At 43.8% G+C, this 19,376-nt stretch overlaps 1 protein-coding gene across 2 annotated transcripts in view; it reads left to right on the forward strand.

Moving 5' to 3' along the window:
* gli3 (GLI family zinc finger 3) overlaps nucleotides 1-19,376 on the forward strand; it is a 363,740-nt gene that overhangs the window by 321,435 nt on the left and 22,929 nt on the right. For both annotated transcript variants that reach the window (XM_060900066.1, XM_060900067.1), the window contains 2 exons: nucleotides 87-200; nucleotides 10,896-11,036. In XM_060900066.1, coding sequence (XP_060756049.1) covers nucleotides 87-200; nucleotides 10,896-11,036 — 255 coding nt within the window. The remainder of the gene's footprint in view (nucleotides 1-86; nucleotides 201-10,895; nucleotides 11,037-19,376) is intronic.

Below are 19,376 nucleotides of genomic sequence, written 5' to 3' on the forward strand. Positions count from 1 at the left end.
ATAAGTGCATCTGAAAGTTTTAAGTACAGTTCTCTCTCTCTCTCTCTCTCTCTCTCTCTCTCTCTCTCTCTGTGTGTGTGTTTCAGAGTAAACCCACCAGTGAGTCAGCAGTGACCAGTACAGGAGACCCTATGCACCACAAACGCTCCAAACTCAAGCCTGATGATGAGCCTCCCAGCCCTGGAGCAGTTAGTGTGCAGGTACACACAACACACACGCACACACGTATATAAATGCCACTCATCACAGATGTTCTTCACATGTATAGCCCATACAATAAATTACTTCACCCATAATGTCAGCTGCTGCAAGGCAGCCTACTCACCCACAAACACACTCCACCCACACATGCACAAAGTTTTACATTTGTAAAATATGAGGTACCAGACAACTAAGGGACAAGTGGTCCAGCAAGGGGACAGGTGTCACAAATTGAATAAACAGCTAACAAACAAACAAAAGCCAAAAACTAAACCAAAGGATTAGACCAAGACAAGACGAGGACATGGGGGAGCGACATCCTCCGTGAAGCAAGGAGGAGTGGCGGACCCCGCTGGGTAGTGTCAGGGATTTCCCCCTCATGCATGCGACAGTGCACACTTCTGCATGACTCATTGTTTGTTGATGCTGCCATGTGCATTTGTTTTTGTTCATGTCCTGTCTCCTCCCTCATCTCGCCATTGGTTGTCAGTCCTAATGTGTCGTGATCACGGCGATCACTTAATTGATTAGTGAAGTTGTACTGTAAAAAAATCGACTGTGGTACTCACAGCAATGTTTAATAGTGAAAATAAGAGCATTTCCACACAGAAGATGCAATGAAAACTCACAGGATTGGGACTAAACAGTTGTGTAGCGATATGAAAACCACTTGTTGGTGAAGCTAATCAGAAGAAAAGGCTTCAATTTGCTAGTGAGCATAAAGCGTGGACTCTGGAGTAATGGGGAAAAAATGTGGTCTGATGAGTCCAGATTTACCCTATTCCAGAGCAATGGGCATATCGGGGAAGAAGGGAAGTGCATGAGGCAATGCACCCTTCAGGCATAGTGGCAACTGTACAGGAGACAATCTTATGATCTGTGGTTGGTTCAATTGGCCAGATCTCGGCTCAGCAATGTTATGTGATAATAAAATGAAGTCAGCTGACTACCTGAATGTACTGAATGAACAGGTTATCCCATTAATGGATTTTTATTTTCCCTGATGGCATGGGCATATTCCAGGTCAACAATGCCAGGATTCATCAGGCTCAAATTGTGAGAAAGTGGTTCAGGAAGCATGAGAAATCATTTTCACACATGAATTGGCCACCACAGTCCTGACCTTAACCCCATTGAAAGTCTTTGGAATGTGCTGGAGAAGACTTTAGTGTTTCGACTCAATACAAGACCTTGGCGAAAAAATAATGCAACTACGGTAGGGACACAAAAAAAGGTGATCCAACATGATATTGGAGTGTGTGGCTTTTTGTCCAGGCAATGTATAGACACAACAATAACTTTCAGTCTCCTCCCAATGTCGTGATTTTCTCTGGTCCTTTGTGGCAGTTTGGTGTACTTTAGAAATCCAAGAACACACATAAGGCACAGTGTTGAATTTTGTGAGCAATGGGGCACCAGTTTTTAAAAACAGAAATTATGCCTCCTTTGCTTTTTAGCATCTTGTTCTGCTGCATCAATTTAGCTTTTTGCCTTTTTTCATCATATCCGTTATGTGTGAGCACATGCGACTGGTATGCGATGACTGACTACTAGTTCCCAATTCATCATTTCATCATGGAAATGAGCCAACTGTATTTTTGGAAGAGGGTGACACATAAAGTAGGAGCATTCAGGAAAATCATTGTATTAATATTTTATTTAATTTTAATAGAAAAAACAGGCACTTCAAATCCGGCACAAATTGCATTCTGCATGCACTCATGAGACAGCTTGGAGGCCAATTATATGATGCACGGTCAAACTATTTCTTTACATGTTTGATCTGGTGGTAAGCTGTGGCTCTGCCTCAGATGTGATAAGAACCAGCAATATAAGCACTGCAGCTAGAGAAAAGGAAATTATATTTTAAATCAGATGCATAAATAAATGAAGAATTTAAATACATATTAAACAACCCATTTCCACACTGATTTGCTTTACAGCGATTATAATAATAATAATTATAATTTATTAGGGGTCTAAGCAGTAAAGCTGCTGGAACACTATTGTCTTTGTTCTGATGATGATGATGATGATGATGATGATGATTATTATTATTGTTGTTGTTGTTGCTGTTTTCTTTTTCTTTCATAAAAGTATATGGGCAGCAAAATCTATAAGTCTTACAGGCACCAAACATGGTATATAGGAACTAGGAAAGATCTCACAAATTTGTAATGACTTCCGTATGACTGTAGTTGTTAGGACTAGGACTGTTTTGGCCTCTAGAGGCCGCTGTTATTTCCTTTTCATGTCGTGTTCATTTTGGCCTCTAGAGGCCGCCACTGTTCCTGTGTTTTGAGTTTGTGTTAATTGCCTAATTATCTTCACCTGTGTCCTTAATTAGTTTGTCTATTTATACCCCTGAGTTCAGTCCTCTTGTCACGGAGTCTTTGTGCTGTTATGTTTATCTCCAGTTTCCTTTGTACTGTGTTTTTTGATCTTCTTAGCTTTTGTATTTTTGCACTTTGCTTTTCTTTTGGATTATACTCTTTGGTTTTTTTTTGTCTTTTGTTTTGCCCTGTATATAGTGTATATAGTTTAAATAAACCTTTTGATTCTTTTTCTACTTCCGCCTCACGCCTCTGCATTTGAGTCATCCCCCTGGTGGCCTAGTGGGGGTTTGCTGGATTATCACACCAACGAACCAGGTTCGAATCCCAGCAAAACCCTAACAGAAAGACTCCGTCATGACCGACTCAGCAGAGGCTGCTTCAACTGTCTACCCGGCCAACCTTCAGGGAATTATGGCAGCTTTGACACGCTTCGGAGCGACCATGGACGCTCATGGACGTACGCTCACCAGCCAACGTGAGGCCCTCGCTCGCCACGAGGAACTGCTTCAGCAAATTGGGAAAACCCTGGCACAGCTGACATCTCTGCCTGCATCTCCTGCTCCTGATCCAGTTCCTGCTCCTGATCCAGTTCCTGCTCCTGATCCAGCTCCCACTCCTGCTCCAGTGCCTCCTGCAATGCTGCCTTCTTCACCTCGCGAACCCAGCCTTCCTGCACCACAGAGGTATGACGGCAAGCACAGTGAGTGCCGAGAGTTCCTTACCCAGTGTCAACTCACCTTTGAGCTTCAGCCTACCACCTACACTACGGATCGCCGCAAGATTGCCTTTGTGATCACCTTATTAGCTGGTAAGGCGCGAGCCTGGGCTACTGCTATCTGGCAAAGACAGGGACCTGAGTGCTTTGATTTCCAGCTGTTTTCTGAAGAGATGCTTCGGGTCTTCGATCAGGCAGACATCAGTACCGACGCAGCCCGAAAGCTCATGTCCATCTGGCAAGGAGGAAGCGTCGCAGATTACGCCATCTCGTTCCGAACACTCGCAGCAGTAAGTGGATGGAACGAGACTGCCCTGGTGTCAGCCTTCCACCATGGTCTGTCTGACCCCATCAAGGATGGTCTGGCCTCTATTGGATGCCCAAGTGACCCCAAAACCCTCATCTCACATGCTATTCGTCTGGACAACAGGATGAGAGAACGCCACCAAGCCTTGAGCCCCCCCAGCCTCCCTACCTCTACCTGGAGACCATCTACCTCCTTCAGTGACTGTCCAGAACCCATGCAAGTGGGTCGTACTCGCCTCTCCGCATCTGAGAGGGAGCGCAGAAGGAGGGACAAGTGCTGCATCTACTGTGGCAAGCCTGGTCACTTCCGAGCATCATGTCCCGAACTCTTGGGAAAAGGACCGCCCCGTCCAGCCGAGGGAGGGTTGTGACGGGGCCTACCCTCTCTCCCGGACTCCCTGGCCAAGGAATCTACATCCCGGTCTCCATCTCCTGGGGTGAGTCTGTCCACTCTTGTCAAGCTTTGATAGACTCAGGGGCGGCTGGGAACTTTATGGATATTCACTTCGCCCAAAGCATCAATATTCCGACTGCACCTCTTGAAGTCCCACTGTCTGTGTCTGCCCTCGATGGCCAAGCGTTAGGTGATGGAAGAGTCACCCAAGTTACTTCTCCAGTTTTCCTCCAGTCTCAAGGTCACAAGGAAGAAATATCCCTGCACCTGATTCCTTCACCTGAGTTCCCAGTTATTCTAGGCCTTCCTTGGCTTACTCGCCACAACCCTCGCATAGACTGGGTAACAAGCCAGGTTGTGGAATGGGGCCCTGCATGCCATGCCTCTTGTCTGCTCTCTAGCTCTCCTGTGTCTCCTGCCGAGCCCCCTGATCTCACCGAGTTATCTCAAGTTCCCACAGAGTACTGGGATCTCAAGGAGGTATTCAGCAAGAGCAGGGCCGCTGTTCTTCCTCCGCACCGGGCCTACGACTGTGCCATCGACTTGCTCCCTGGGACTACCCCTCCTCGTGGCAGACTGTTTTCACTCTCTCAGCCAGAACGCAAGGCCATGGAGGAATACCTCAAAGATGCCCTGGTCTCTGGGTTTATTCGACCCTCCACTTCACCTGCTGGAGCCGGCTTCTTCTTTGTCGGCAAGAAGGATGGGGGGCTCCGACCATGTATTGATTACAGGGGCCTGAATAAGATCACTGTGCGCAACCGATATCCCCTTCCGCTGATGTCCACAGCTTTCGACCTGCTCCAAGGCGCCACCGTCTTCACCAAGTTGGACCTACGGAACGCATACCACCTCATCCGTATCCGACAGGGAGACGAGTGGAAGACTGCCTTTAACACCCCGTCTGGGCACTACGAATACCAGGTGATGCCCTTCGGACTCACCAACGCACCAGCTGTTTTTCAGGCCCTAATCAACGACGTCTTAAGGGACATGATTAACCTATACGTTTTTGTCTACCTCGACGACATCCTTATCTTTTCCAAGACCGTGCAGGAGCACCGCCACCATGTCCGCCAGGTTCTCCAGAGGCTGCTACAGAACAATCTGTTCGCCAAGGCCCAGAAATGCGAATTTCATGTTCCCGAGGTCTCCTTTCTGGGATTTATTGTACGGACAGGCCAACTCCAAATGGACCCTGCCAAGACCCTGGCCGTCCGGGATTGGCCTACTCCCAAGTCCGTTAAGGAGGTTCAGCGGTTCTTAGGATTCGCTAACTTCTACCGCAAGTTCATCAGGAACTTCAGTTCTGTGGCAGCACCCATGTCAGACCTCACCAAAGGGACAGGTGGATCTTATGGCTGGTCTCCTCAGGCAGAAAAGGCGTTCAAAGACCTCAAGGACCGCTTCTGCACGGCACCCATTCTGGTTCTCCCGGACACCTCCCAACCATTCATCGTGGAGGTGGACGCCTCGGACAGTGGTGTCGGCGCGGTGCTCTCTCAACGTTCGGAAGGAAAGCTGCACCCCTGCGCTTACTTCTCCCACCGCCTGAGTCCTGCTGAGTCCCGGTACGATGTGGGGGATCGAGAACTGCTAGCGGTCAAACTGGCCCTTGAGGAGTGGAGGCACTGGCTGGAGGGAGCACAACATCCATTCCTGGTTTGGACTGACCACAAGAACCTGGAGTACCTCCAGCAAGCCAAGAGACTGAACCCTCGACAGGCTAGGTGGGCCCTGTTTTTCAGTCGGTTTGACTTCACCCTCTCATACCGCCCCGGCTCCAAGAACACCAAACCTGACGCACTGTCCAGACTGTTCTCTGCCACTAACAGGGAGAATGAAGTCGGGCCTATTATCCCTGTGTCCCGGATTGTGGCCCCTGTCCGCTGGGGTATTGAGGAGGCTGTCCGACGAGCCCAACGCCAGGACCCCGGTCCTGGGACGGGGCCACCAGGCCTCTTGTACGTCCCACATCAAGCCCGGGCCAAGGTTCTCCAGTGGGGTCACTCTTCCCCTCTCACCGCCCACCCGGGAGCTCGGAGGACCCTGGACTTCCTGAAAAGACGCTTCTGGTGGCCTAACATGGAAAAGGAAGTAAGGTCATTTGTCCTGTCCTGTGAGGTTTGCACCAGAACCAAGAACCCACGACAGCGTCCCCAGGGTCTCCTGCATCCTCTGACCATTCCCCGGCGTCCCTGGTCCCACGTGGCAGTCGACTTTATCACGGGTCTCCCTGAGTCACAAGGTAACACGGTCATTTTGGTCTTAGTTGACAGATTCTCCAAGGCCTGCCGCTTCATACCACTGTGCAAACTCCCCTCTGCTCTTGAAACTGCGAAACTTTTGTTTAATCATGTCTTCCGAGTCTTTGGTCTTCCACAGGACATCGTCTCAGACCGAGGGCCCCAGTTCTCCTCCCGAGTGTGGCACGGGTTCTGCAAGGTCATCGGAGCCACTGCCAGCCTCTCCTCTGGGTTTCACCCACAGTCCAATGGTCAGACGGAGAGGCTCAACCAGGACCTGGAAACCACCCTGCGAGGCCTGGCTATGGATAACCCGACATCGTGGAGCACCTGGCTGCCATGGGCGGAGTACGCCCACAACACCCTGCAGTCATCGGCCACCAAGCTGTCGCCATTCCAGTGCCAATTCGGGTTCCAGCCACCTCTGTTCCCGGACCAGGAGGAGGACGCGGGGGTGCCCTCGGTCAACCAATATGTGAGACGGTGTCGCAAGACCTGGAGCAAGGTCAGGAAGACCCTCATACAGACCTCCAGAACCAACCAGACTCAGGCCAACCGCCATAGAAGACCTGCACACGCTTTCCGCCCTGGGCAGCGTGTTTGGCTGTCCACTAAGGACCTTCCACTGCGGGTGGAGAACCGCAAGCTTGCTCCTCGCTACATTGGCCCCTTCAAGGTGGTGCGCAGGGTGAACCCTGTCTCCTACCGGCTCCAGTTGCCCCGGACTCTGAGGATCAACCCCACTTTCCATGTTTCCCTGTTACGGCCCGTACTGACGTCTACGTATGCCCCTGCCCCTAGGAACCCCCCACCCCCCCGCATCTTCCAGGGGCAGACTGTGTTCACTGTGAATCGCCTGCTTGACTCCCGCCGGGTCCGCGGCGGGTTGCAATATCTGGTGGACTGGGAGGGCTATGGTCCTGAGGAGCGCTGCTGGGTTCCTGCTCGGGATGTCCTTGATAAAGAACTATGTCGGGACTTCCATTCGGCCCATCCGGATCGCCCTGGGAACGTCAGGAGACGCTCCTAGAGGGGGGGGGTCCTGTTAGGACTAGGACTGTTTTGGCCTCTAGAGGCCGCTGTTATTTCCTTTTCATGTCGTGTTCATTTTGGCCTCTAGAGGCCGCCACTGTTCCTGTGTTTTGAGTTTGTGTTAATTGCCTAATTATCTTCACCTGTGTCCTTAATTAGTTTGTCTATTTATACCCCTGAGTTCAGTCCTCTTGTCACGGAGTCTTTGTGCTGTTATGTTTATCTCCAGTTTCCTTTGTACTGTGTTTTTTGATCTTCTTAGCTTTTGTATTTTTGCACTTTGCTTTTCTTTTGGATTATACTCTTTGGTTTTTTTTTGTCTTTTGTTTTGCCCTGTATATAGTGTATATAGTTTAAATAAACCTTTTGATTCTTTTTCTACTTCCGCCTCACGCCTCTGCATTTGAGTCATCCCCCTGGTGGCCTAGTGGGGGTTTGCTGGATTATCACACCAACGAACCAGGTTCGAATCCCAGCAAAACCCTAACAGTAGTGTATTTACGTTTTTGCTCATATCTCAGGAACTATGTGGGATGGAACAAAAATTCTTGGTTCATCTGATTCCTTAGGAGCACCTGAATATAATGGGCCCATTTTCACCAATTTCTACCCCACAACTTTATCTGCCATTTTCAAAAAAATAATGAAAGTGAAAGTAAAACGAACCTCTGAGAGGCCATTCATTTGATTCTCACAACATTTGGTATGCAGCATCTGCACACCATCAGAACAAAAACTGTACAATGAATTTTGATTTGAATATTCGTTTCAAAGTCATGTGTCAATCAAATTTGAAGATGTGGCTCATAATGACTCTACGGTCAATATCTTGTGATGTCATAGTCCAAACTTAAAACTGAAATTTGATAATCCCTATCAGTACAACATTCTGTGGACACATACCAATTTCTGTGAAATTTCATCCATGGGGACACTACAACTGACACATGTCCATATCTTAAGAACCACTTAAGCTAAAAATCTGAAATTTGGTGTACTTATACCCTGTCCACACTAGGGATTTTGTACCGATACGAAACTACTTTCGTACTGCAACACCTGTCCACACTAGCAACTATACCAGTACTGTAGCGGTATAACTGTATCAGTACGAAACCCACAAATGTATGGGTTTCGTACCGGTACTGTAGCGCTTCGCTGTAGTGCGGACAGATGAAGCGGTTCTGTATCGATACAAATATAATGCGCATGCACAAAGTCACACACCTCAATCGATGTCTTCGCTGAATAAAATAGTGAAGAACGGAGATTCGTTTGTTTCTTTCTCAACTGCCTCGCGCGTTTTATATGATTCGACTGAATAAATGACCACCAGAAATACAGACTGTACATTGACAACAAAAAGCGCACACACGTTGTTTCATCCATACGGAAGTCGAGAGAGGCCCTTCATATAATCCTTTTTTTTATTCACCTTGTTATCCCGAGATAACGACATAATTAATTCAGGATCTCGAGAAAACAACACAACTAATTCGAGATCTCGAGAAAACAAAACCGTTATTTCAAGATCTCGAGAAAACAAAACAATTATTCCGTGATCTCGAGTAAACAGCTGAGAAATGGTTCATTCAGGTGCGCCAAGAGACTTGTGATATGCTGACTTTGGGGCTATTTCTCATTCTGTATAGACGCAACTTTGGTCATTAGAATGTCTGGAATAATCGATCACCTAATAAGGCAATATTTTGATCAGGGGTTGACACAGGGAGAGATTGCATTAAGTCTTTTAATAAGGGATAATTTCAAAATTAGTCCGCGGCACCTCCGCAGAAGACTGGCCCGGCTTCGTCTCTACCGACGGAGATACAGTGATCCAGCTGAGATCATGAAATAATTGTTTTGTTTTCTCGAGATCTCGAAATAACGGATGCCATATATTCTCGGAAGGAAGTTACTCGGTAACCACGGAAACATTTCGCGCACTTCAACTACAATGAAAGAAAACCGCAAACATTTCTCGCTAGTGTGGACAGATGCACTAAACTGGACCGGTATACTTTGTATCGATACAGTTATACCATTTTCGTACCGGTATAAGTGTGAACACAGCATTATACTTGGCCCCATTTGCCTACAAGTTTGAAAATGCCAATTGACTGGCTCATCAAAATAGCTACCAAACAGCCAATCAAATTTCAGCAGCTAATGTTTGTCATTATCAATGCCCAATCTTCATAAAACTTTATAGGCTCATGATTATTGGCACACAGAAGCCATACACAAACTATGAAACAAATCAGCCAGAAGGAGGCACTGTAATAAGCACATTTACGTTTTGTCTCACATCTCAGCAACTGCATCAAAATTTCTTCATTCTTCTGATTACGTATAATTTCCCAAATCAAATGGGCCTATCACTGCCAGTTTCCACCATGAAGATTTCTTACCATTTCAATTTAATGAAAAGGCCGGGAAAATGAACTCATCTGAAGGACTTCATCCAATTGTCGCAAAATTCGGTCTGCCTCATTTCTGCTGAAAAGTTGGAAAATGAATTTTGATTTGTCCAGCTGTTTCATAGTTATGAGCCAAATAAAATTGAAGGCATGGCCCCTATTGACTCTATGGCCAATATCTTGTGATGTAAAGGTTCAAAGTTAATGAAATTTGATACCCTGTATCAGTACCTAAATCTTTGGAAGCTGCCAAAAATGTTGTGAAATTCTGTCCATAGGGGGCACTACAACTGATATATTTCCATATCTCAACAACCACTTCAGCTAAAAAAATTTAATTTGGCGTGCTTCTAGTTGGCCACGTTTGCTAACATGTCCTATAGTACAAAATGGCTCACTCAACAAAAAATAGTGGGCAACAGATAATAAAATTTCAACAGTCAATATTTGCAAAAATGTTTTTTTTCAAACTTGTCCGAGGCCTTTTGTCCGATTTACATAAAATTTGGTATATATCATCTACAGGCCATGCTGATAAAATTTTGTAAAAAGAATTTTAATCAAACCATTTCAAAGTTATGAGCCAATGAACTTTTAAGGCAATGTCCATATTGAATCTCCAGCAAATATCTTGTGATGTAAAAGTTCAAATTTCATGAAACATAATACACTTAATCACCATCACATTCCTTTGAAGCACATTCAAATGTTGTGACATTTAGTCCCTATGGGGCACTACAACTGAAACATTGCAATATCTTAATGACACACTTCCATTGCAGAACTGAAGAGACAAATGGCCAGCAAGCAAAATGTGTGGTTTATATGGGATTATGGGAATAACATGTCCAGCTCCAAAGCTTATAATACTTAATTACAGTAGATTCTTGCCAATAAAACAGTGACATTGGTCTGGAATTAAAAATGTATAACATTAGGACAGTTTTAATTTTAAATGATCAAATAATATGTACCATAGCAAAGATTTATATAGGTTTCAAAAAGTTTCCATTCAAAATGAATACTTAAGGTAGTGAATAAAATTTACTTGTTAGGAGAGTTGGACACGAACATTTACATTCCACTATTATGTATTATTACAGACATACACAGTGCGTGTATAAACGGGCTTCAGGTTTCTATGATATCACGAAGCACTCTTCCATACATGTTACTCAACACATTCAACTAAATTTAATACCATGAATAAATGTGCGTTCTCTTGTTTGTATCATGCCGGTACAGGATCATCCGGATGGAATGACCCTGGTGAAAGAGGAGGAAGATAAGGAAGACGGGAAACAGGAGTCAGAGGTGGTATATGAGACCAACTGCCACTGGGAGAACTGCTGCAGAGAGTTTGACACCCAGGAACAGCTTGTACATGTGAGTAAAACACACACACACGCTTGCGTATTAATCTTACTCTGTCTCTGCCTCTCCTTCTAATTTCTTTCATATGGTCCACTTTTCACAGACTGATCTAAATGTAGGCAAGGTAATCACAAGGATCAGAGGAGAACACACACACACACACACACACACACACAAACTTGCATACAGACTTTGCTCCAGACATGCCATTTGTCACAGCCACTTCCATTCTGGAGCAGCGAGTGGAAAGACACTCATGGACATGAAAGCTCATCACCAGTGAAAAACCTGCCACTGTGTGCCCTCTTTAAGCTCTCAGTTCTCATCCTAAAACTCTCAGTTCCCTTTTAACCATTCCACACACACGCACACAGGCACACATCGGATAGAAAGATCTTCAGTTCTTCACAGCTGTCTATCCATACTCTGACATGGCAATCCGAAGCGGCCATGCTAACCCCTATCTATAATTGATATCCTGAGCTGGGAATGACCTGCCTCCCACATTTGAAGGCCTGTGCTCAAAGCTTGAGGACCTTGACAACTTCTTGCCACTGTTTCTGAAAGCGATGGGGGTTTTAGTGGCGTGTGTGTGTGTGTGTGTGTGCGCGCGTGTGTGTGGATGGGTCAACAACTGTATATGTGGGTGGAGGTCATAACAGGCGGTTAAAAGTGAAGCCATTCTGAGACCCTCTAGTGGCTGACTGTAGAACATTTTTCAACCCTGCCCCATTCCCATGTTAATTAATGGAACACATCCCCACACGTTTTCTTTGGGAATAATGTTCTGTCATTTGTACAAGTTCAAACCTTGATATCTCACCCAATGTTTTTCTTTACGATAAATGTGTTTTATAGGAGTTATTTGATGATAAATAAACGTACATGGTTGATGAAGTGATTGACAGTTTTAGATATAACCATCAATTCCCATGAACATGCACACCCTTTCCAACATGCACCTGAAGTTGCAGTAGTTATTTCCGGCCACTAAATTGATTAGACAAGCCATGTTCCAAGAGTGTTGATATTTAGTATCACAGCACTAGTATATTTAAATGTTTATATCATGTGTATTAGCTGCATAACATTCCGATTCTTGTAATAGTTAATTGCACTGAAACTTGTACTACACTTACTATGGGCTACAGTCAGTCTGGGCATTGCATGGTAATGCACAACGCTTTATCCAGCTTGGCTTCTCTCGGAACTATCTTCACTATAATAATAATAATAATAATAATAATAATAATAATGCTGCACTTGTCAATTTGAGACTGGCATAAAGAGGTGGATTCATTCTCCAATAGGCCATATCTACTGCATGAAACCTGACTCTAATTTGACCGACTGAACAATCTTAGTCAGGTTGGTGACTTCCCAAATTAGGCTTCAAAATCACACAATAGGTGTGAATGGTGCCATGTTGTCCACTCATAAATATAGCCATTATTTTGAGCACATTTTTATAACTTGGTAGGGACAAAAATGATCCCACAAGGATTGGAATATTTGACAGTTTTGACCTAGTGAGGACATTTTGGATGATCCCCCTCCCCGTTTATTAATTTTTATTTATTTTACTTTTTTCAGCAGATTTTATTTATTTCGTTTTACTAAACTTTTTTATTTCCTTTTATTGAGATTAAGGGTTAGGTGTAGCATAGCATTAATTAGCTGCATTAATAATTATGCCAATGGAAGGACCTCACAATAAAGTGTGTGTGTGTGTGTGTGTGTGTGTGTGTGTGTGTGTGAAAGAAGTATTTTCTGGATCCATGCAAAAGCCTTAATGATTTAATAATAAATCAGCTTAGGTGGGCGGCACGGTGGTGTAGTGGTTAGCGCTGTCGCCTCACAGCAAGAAGGTCCTGGGTTTGAGCCCCGTGGCTGGCGAGGGCCTTTCTGTGCGGAGTTTGCATGTTCTCCCTGTGTCCTCGTGGGTTTCCTCCGGGTGCTCCAGTTTCCCCCACAGTCCAAAGACATGCAGGTTAGGTTAACTGGTGACTCTAAATTGACCGTAGGTGTGAATGTGAGTGTGAATGGTTGTCTGTGTCTATGTGTCAGCCCTGTGATGACCTGGCAACTTGTCCAGGGTGTACCCCGCCTTTCGCCCGTAGTCAGCTGGGATAGGCTCCAGCTTGCCTGCGACCCTGTAGAACAGGATAAAGCGGCTAGAGATAATGAGATGAGATCAGCTTAGGTAGAATTTTTTCAGGTGGCTCTTTCTTCATTAATTACCAATTAGCCCTAATAGAGGAGCTCTTCATGTTCACTTTGCACACGCCAAGTGGAGCCCCATACATATAGTAATGCATCGACCTGATTTTTGGTGGCTTGACTGTACACACGAATGTGTACCACCACAGGGAACCCGATCATAAATGCAAGGCAACGTATCTCATAAACTCTTGACCACCGGACAACGAAATTTGTATCTTTATTTATATAAGATAGCTGGGTTTTTATCCAGCATTTATTTTTAATTTGCTTTTAAAAAATAACGTAGGATTATTTACTAACACATTTTACAGAAACTATTCATGACAGTTTCATATAAAACTAGTTAAAAGAGTTTTATTAGTCCACTAGCTTGTTGGACAGTTGACAATTTCTGTCATGTAAGGGCGATAGACGGATGTAAGTGCAGGAAGAGTTTTATTGAAAGCATGCTAGGAAACAGATCTGAAACAGAGACAAAGGCAGAGCTGAAAAACAGGCAGTGGTTGAGTGAGGCACAGACAGGATATCAGAGGTTCCCTTTTGAGTCTGGTTCCTCTCGAGGTTTCTTCCTCATGTCGTCTGAGGGAGTTTTTCCTTGCCACCATCGCCACAGGTGTGCTCATTGGGGATAGATTAGGGATAAAATTAGCTCATGTTTTAAGTCGTTCAAATTGTGTAAAGCTGCTTTGCGACAATGTTTATTGTTAAAAGCGCTATACAAATAAACTTGACTTGACAATACTCACTGTCCAAAAACACAAACAGGGTCAAAACCAAAAAAGTGAGACAAAATACAAGGCTATAACAGAGTCTCTGTGTTACTGAGAGTCCTTATATATATGTGCTGTGATTGCGCTCTAATCAGGAGCAGGTGCATGGTTATTAGTCCGAATGGTGTGCATGTGCTTTACAGTCTGTGGCTGCGCTCCAAGCTCCAACGCCTGAGAGATGCAACCAGACAACTATTTGACGTATTGAGTTTGATATTGGACAGTAACTCTATAGTAATGATGTAAAGTGAAAGCGCTGGTTCACTGCTGTCCACCAGGCACCCAGCAGAGTCACACCATGATAAATGTCATGGTTTTGTTAATGGTGCATGGCATGCGGTGTCAAAGAAAGGAATAACCATGTATTCATAACTGCAATGTGTATCTCATTATTGGTATCACTGTCACAAGACAATGCAGCAAGTTATTGAGGTGAAATACACTACACTATACAATTTGATGGTTCATATGCTATAATATTATTCTTCTGTTCGGGGTGATTTTGTGCCCTTGCAAATATTTTGCTCATAAATGCATCAGGAGCTCCACTTTTAGGCACTGACTAAATATCTATATCAGTTAAACATAGCAAGCACATTGAACACAGATCAGAGCTTAGTCTTGATGTTTGTTAAGCTACACAGCAAATTCTTCAACGTTGAATTAACACTTTCAGAGTTAATTTGGGTCCAATTGGACCTATATAAACACTCTGGGTGTTAATTCAACACTGGGGATTTTGCTGTGTACAAAGCAATGTGTCTCATTATAGTTCTATAATTCTCATGTACAGTGGGGCAAAAAAGTATTTAGTCAGCCACCAATTGTGCAAGTTCTCCCACTGAAAAAGATGAGAGAGGCCTGTAATTTTCATCATAGGTACACTTCAACTATGAGAGACAGAATTGGGGGAAAGAATCCAGGAAATCACATTGTAGGATTTTTAATGAATTAATTGGTAAATTCCTTGGTAAAATAAGTATTTGGTCACCTACAAACAAGCAAGATTTCTGGCTCTCACAGACCTGTAACTTCTTCTTTAAGAGGCTCCTCTGTTCTCCACTCGCTACCTGTATTAATGGCACCTGTTTGAACTCGTTATCAGTATAAAAGACACCTGTCCACAACCTCAAACAGTCACACTCCAAACTCCACTATGGCCAAGACCAAAGAGCTGTCAAAGGACACCAGAAACAAAATTGTAGACCTGCACCAGGCTGGGAAGACTGAATCTGCAATAGGTAAGCAGCTTGATGTGAAGAAATCAACTGTGGGAGCAATTATTAGAAAATGGAAGACATACAAGACCACTGATAATCTCCCTCGATCTGGGGCTCCACGCAAGATCTCACCCCGTGGGGTCAAAATGATCACAAAAACGGTGAGCAAAAATCCCAGAACCACACGGGGGGACCTAGTGAATGACCTGCAGAGAGCTGGGACCAAAGTAACAAAGGCTACCATCAGTAACACACTACGCCGCCAGGGACTCAAATCCTGCAGTGCCAGACGTGTCCCCCTGCTTAAGCCAGTACATGTCCAGGCCCGTCTGAAGTTTGCTAGAGAGCATTTGGATGATCCAGAAGAGGATTGGGAGAATGTCATATGGTCAGATGAAACCAAAATAGAACTTTTTGGTAAAAACTCAACTTGTCGTGTTTGGAGGAGAAAGAATGCTGAGTTGCATCCAAAGAACACAATGCCTACTGTGAAGCATGGGGGTGGAAACATCATGCTTTGGGGCTGTTTTTCTGCAAAGGGACCAGGACGACTGATCCGTGTAAAGGAAAGAATGAATGGGGCCATGTATCATGAGATTTTGAGTGAAAACCTCCTTCCATCAGCAAGGGCATTGAAGATGAAACGTGGCTGGGTCTTTCAGCATGACAATGATCCCAAACACACCGTCCGGGCAACGAAGGAGTGACTTCGTAAGAAGCATTTCAAGGTCCTGGAGTGGCCTAGCCAGTCTCCAGATCTCAACCCCATAGAAAATCTTTGGAAGGAGTTGAAAGTCCATGTTGCCCAGCTACAGCCCCAAAACATCACTGCTCTAGAGGAGATCTGCATGGAGGAATCGGCCAAAATACCAGCAACAGTGTGTGAAAACCTTGTGAAGACTTACAGAAAACGTTTGACCGCTGTCATTGCCAACAAAGGATATATAACAAAGTATTGAGATGAACTTTTGTTATTGACCAAATACTTATTTCCCACCATAATTTGCAAATAAATTATTTAAAAATCAGACAATGTGATTTTCTGGATTTTTTTTTCTCATTTTGTCTCTCATAGTTGAAGTGTACCTATGATGAAAATTACAGGCCTCTCTCATCTTTTTAAGTGGGAGAACTTGCACAATTGGTGACTGACTAAATACTTTTTTGCCCCACTGTATCCCTACATATCTTTCATTATCATCATTTCTCGTTCCTTGCGTTACACTGCAGCTGAAAGCTCAGACATCTTAATAAATGTACAAACCTGCATAGTCACGCCCTTCAAATTTATTGGTGTTTAAGGAATGAAGAATCCTGTCTTTTTCTCTTTTGTAAAAGTTCAAGTTCTGGTTCTTTGGCAGTCGTGGAATACAAATTTGGGAAGGTTGGAGCAGATTTTTTCAAATTATTTTTCAAGTGTGCCACCTTTTCCTGAGAACTAAATAAAGTACTGAACACATCTTGCATCTCTTTGGTTCACAGCTCTTTTGAATTAGTCCCAGAGCTTCTTTGTCATTTGCAAACATCTTCCTTTGAAGCGATTTTTTTTTAAATATAAAGTTGGGGGTTTTTTTCTTATTTTTTAATCCTTGAATTTTGATGCACTCTTAGCTTTCAGCATATCTGGTTTATGAAAATATGCAAATTACATAGGTTTGTGTATGACTTGTTATTTTAATTGAAAACTATGCACCACCATGGTAGCAGGTGCTTTGCTGAAACGCATGTCACACTGCTGTTGGTGTGTGTTTGTGTTCAGTGTGCATGTGACCCTGAACAGATCACTTGTTCATGTCATAATGTATTCTTTTGCTCTTTTATTAATACCACTTTAGTGCTCACTGTCCCATTAATATGATAACCATCACATCAGTGCAATTAAGCATGTTTATCTGCCCTACCTAGTCAGCATAAAAGGGTGTCCACTTTCCCTCATTTAATTCATTATTTCCACTTCCCCCCCCCCACCACCACCACCCCTTCATTCTGTGCTTTTTTTGGGTGCCTTCACACAGATAAGAGCCCTTTAAAGTCTGTTGTTGTTTATGGGTGAGATTTGTCGAATTTGAAAAGGTAATTGGAGGCGTGGGGCATCACGGTGGTGTAGTGGTTAGCACTGTTGCCTCACAGCAAGAAGGTTCCGGGTTTGAACCTCACAGCCGATGAGGGTCTTTCCGTGTGGAGTTTGTACGTTCTCCCTGTGTCTGCGTGGGTTTCCTCTGGATGCTCTGGTTTCCCTTACAGTCCAAAGACATGCAGGTTAGGCTAATTGGCTACTCTAAATTGTCCATGACCAAAAGCAGTGCAGCAGATGAGTGGCTAGCCGGCTGTACTTACGTAGCCAAGAAACCCTAGGAAAGGGACTCAACCCAGAACACACTGGATGGGCAAAGAAGAAGTATTGTAGGAGCAGGTACTTAAATAAAGGAAATATTGTAGTGAGAATCGGTGCCGTTTCTTCTACAGGTTTGTTTCAAGGGTTTCAGAGTAATATTGCTCCAAGTACATTTCAAGTATAAACAATACATTTTCCCATATCACATCCGGTACTTTCCGTCATCTAAACACTGGAGATGTAATTGAGCTCCCCAGCCAATTTTTGAAAGTGGAGTCTGTTTTGATATGAATTTGTTTATAGAAAGCTGCAATCATGATATTGCGACATATGCAAATATACAGTGTAAGGCTTAATACAGACTGTAGCTCTTAATTTGTCCGATTTAATCTGACAGGATCACACACTTTAGTGTTGTTGTTGGTTTTTTTCCCTAACATGCTCCAAATAGACAACATGAAACAAAACCACAGAAACTCAGGAAAAATCTAAATCATCCAGTATTCCATGTGGATTTAAACACTAGTTAAAGTGAAATACTTTGATACATTAGCTGCTTGAGACCGTCTGTCTGTTGCCATCCTCATAGCAGCGATTCAGGAAGCTATCGACTAGCTTCCAGTTCATTCTCTTGGGTGATTATAGCACACCAGAGGGACCCAAACCCGCATCTGGTGGCCAGGTACACATACACACCTAATGGGCAATTTAGAGTAGCCAGTTGACCTAATCCCCCATGTTTCTGGACTGTAGGAGGAAATCCATGCAGGCATGAGGAAAACATGCAAACGCCACACAGTCAGCTGCTGGGCTCAAACCCAGAACCTTCTTGCTGTGAGGCAGCAGTGCTAACCACTGCACTGCCTCCACTCGAAACTGCTGAATACAAATGATTAAAAATGCTTCAGAAATGTTTTCAGTGAGAAATGATTCGTAAGTGATCACACTTTTATAATCACATTTGTTCTTTTTTTCCCAGCAAAAATTATGCCCATGCTGCCTTCTATTTATAATTTCTACAATGAAACATGGAACTTTTCTTTGTTCTTGGCCTCCTAGACTGTTTTCCTAAGGAAGCCCATTTCTGCCAGGTAGGGGAAAAAAATAAAATTGCACAAGATAATAACTCCAAATTTGACATGCTGCTACTGCCAAACATAAAGAAAAAAAATACGGTGTGCAATTTCCCTCTTTTCTATCCGGTGAAAACACTGAAAAGTTTTCAGTTATCTTGAGGATAATTCTGAGTTATTATTTCAAAATTTGGTGTTATTATCATCCAACTATTTTTGACATACACTAATGATAATTCTATGCAAATAAGCGTACTTTTAAATCTTTTTTTTTGCTTTCGAAAGTGTTTGGCAGATAGTTCAGCACAATTTTGCAGTAAAAACTACAAGTCAAAAGTTTGAAATAATATGTATAAATTTTGAGATAAGTCAAAAATTTCAGATAATAAGACAGAACTTTGAGAGGCAGAATTTTGACATACTGCTGCATATGTTGTGTACCTTTCTGTATTTCTTCCTGGCAGAAATGGTCTTTCGTCGAGTTCAGTTTGTCACTGTCTTTCTGTAAATCCTGGTACGAGTCATGCAACACTGCCCTCTAATGGGCACAGTCACCTTATGTGGAAGTATGAAGACTTCGCACTCGTGCGCCGAACACGTTCACAGAACTATAATTCAGCCCTCATTCATAATACTCATGTGATTCTGCTTCATTTTAATGCAGACACTTGCACAGAATTTGCACTAGAAATGTTTTGCTAGCATCTATATTTGTGAACAGTTCATGAACA

Source organism: Neoarius graeffei, chromosome 19 (genome assembly GCF_027579695.1).
Source record: "Neoarius graeffei isolate fNeoGra1 chromosome 19, fNeoGra1.pri, whole genome shotgun sequence".
NCBI lineage: Eukaryota > Metazoa > Chordata > Actinopteri > Siluriformes > Ariidae > Neoarius > Neoarius graeffei.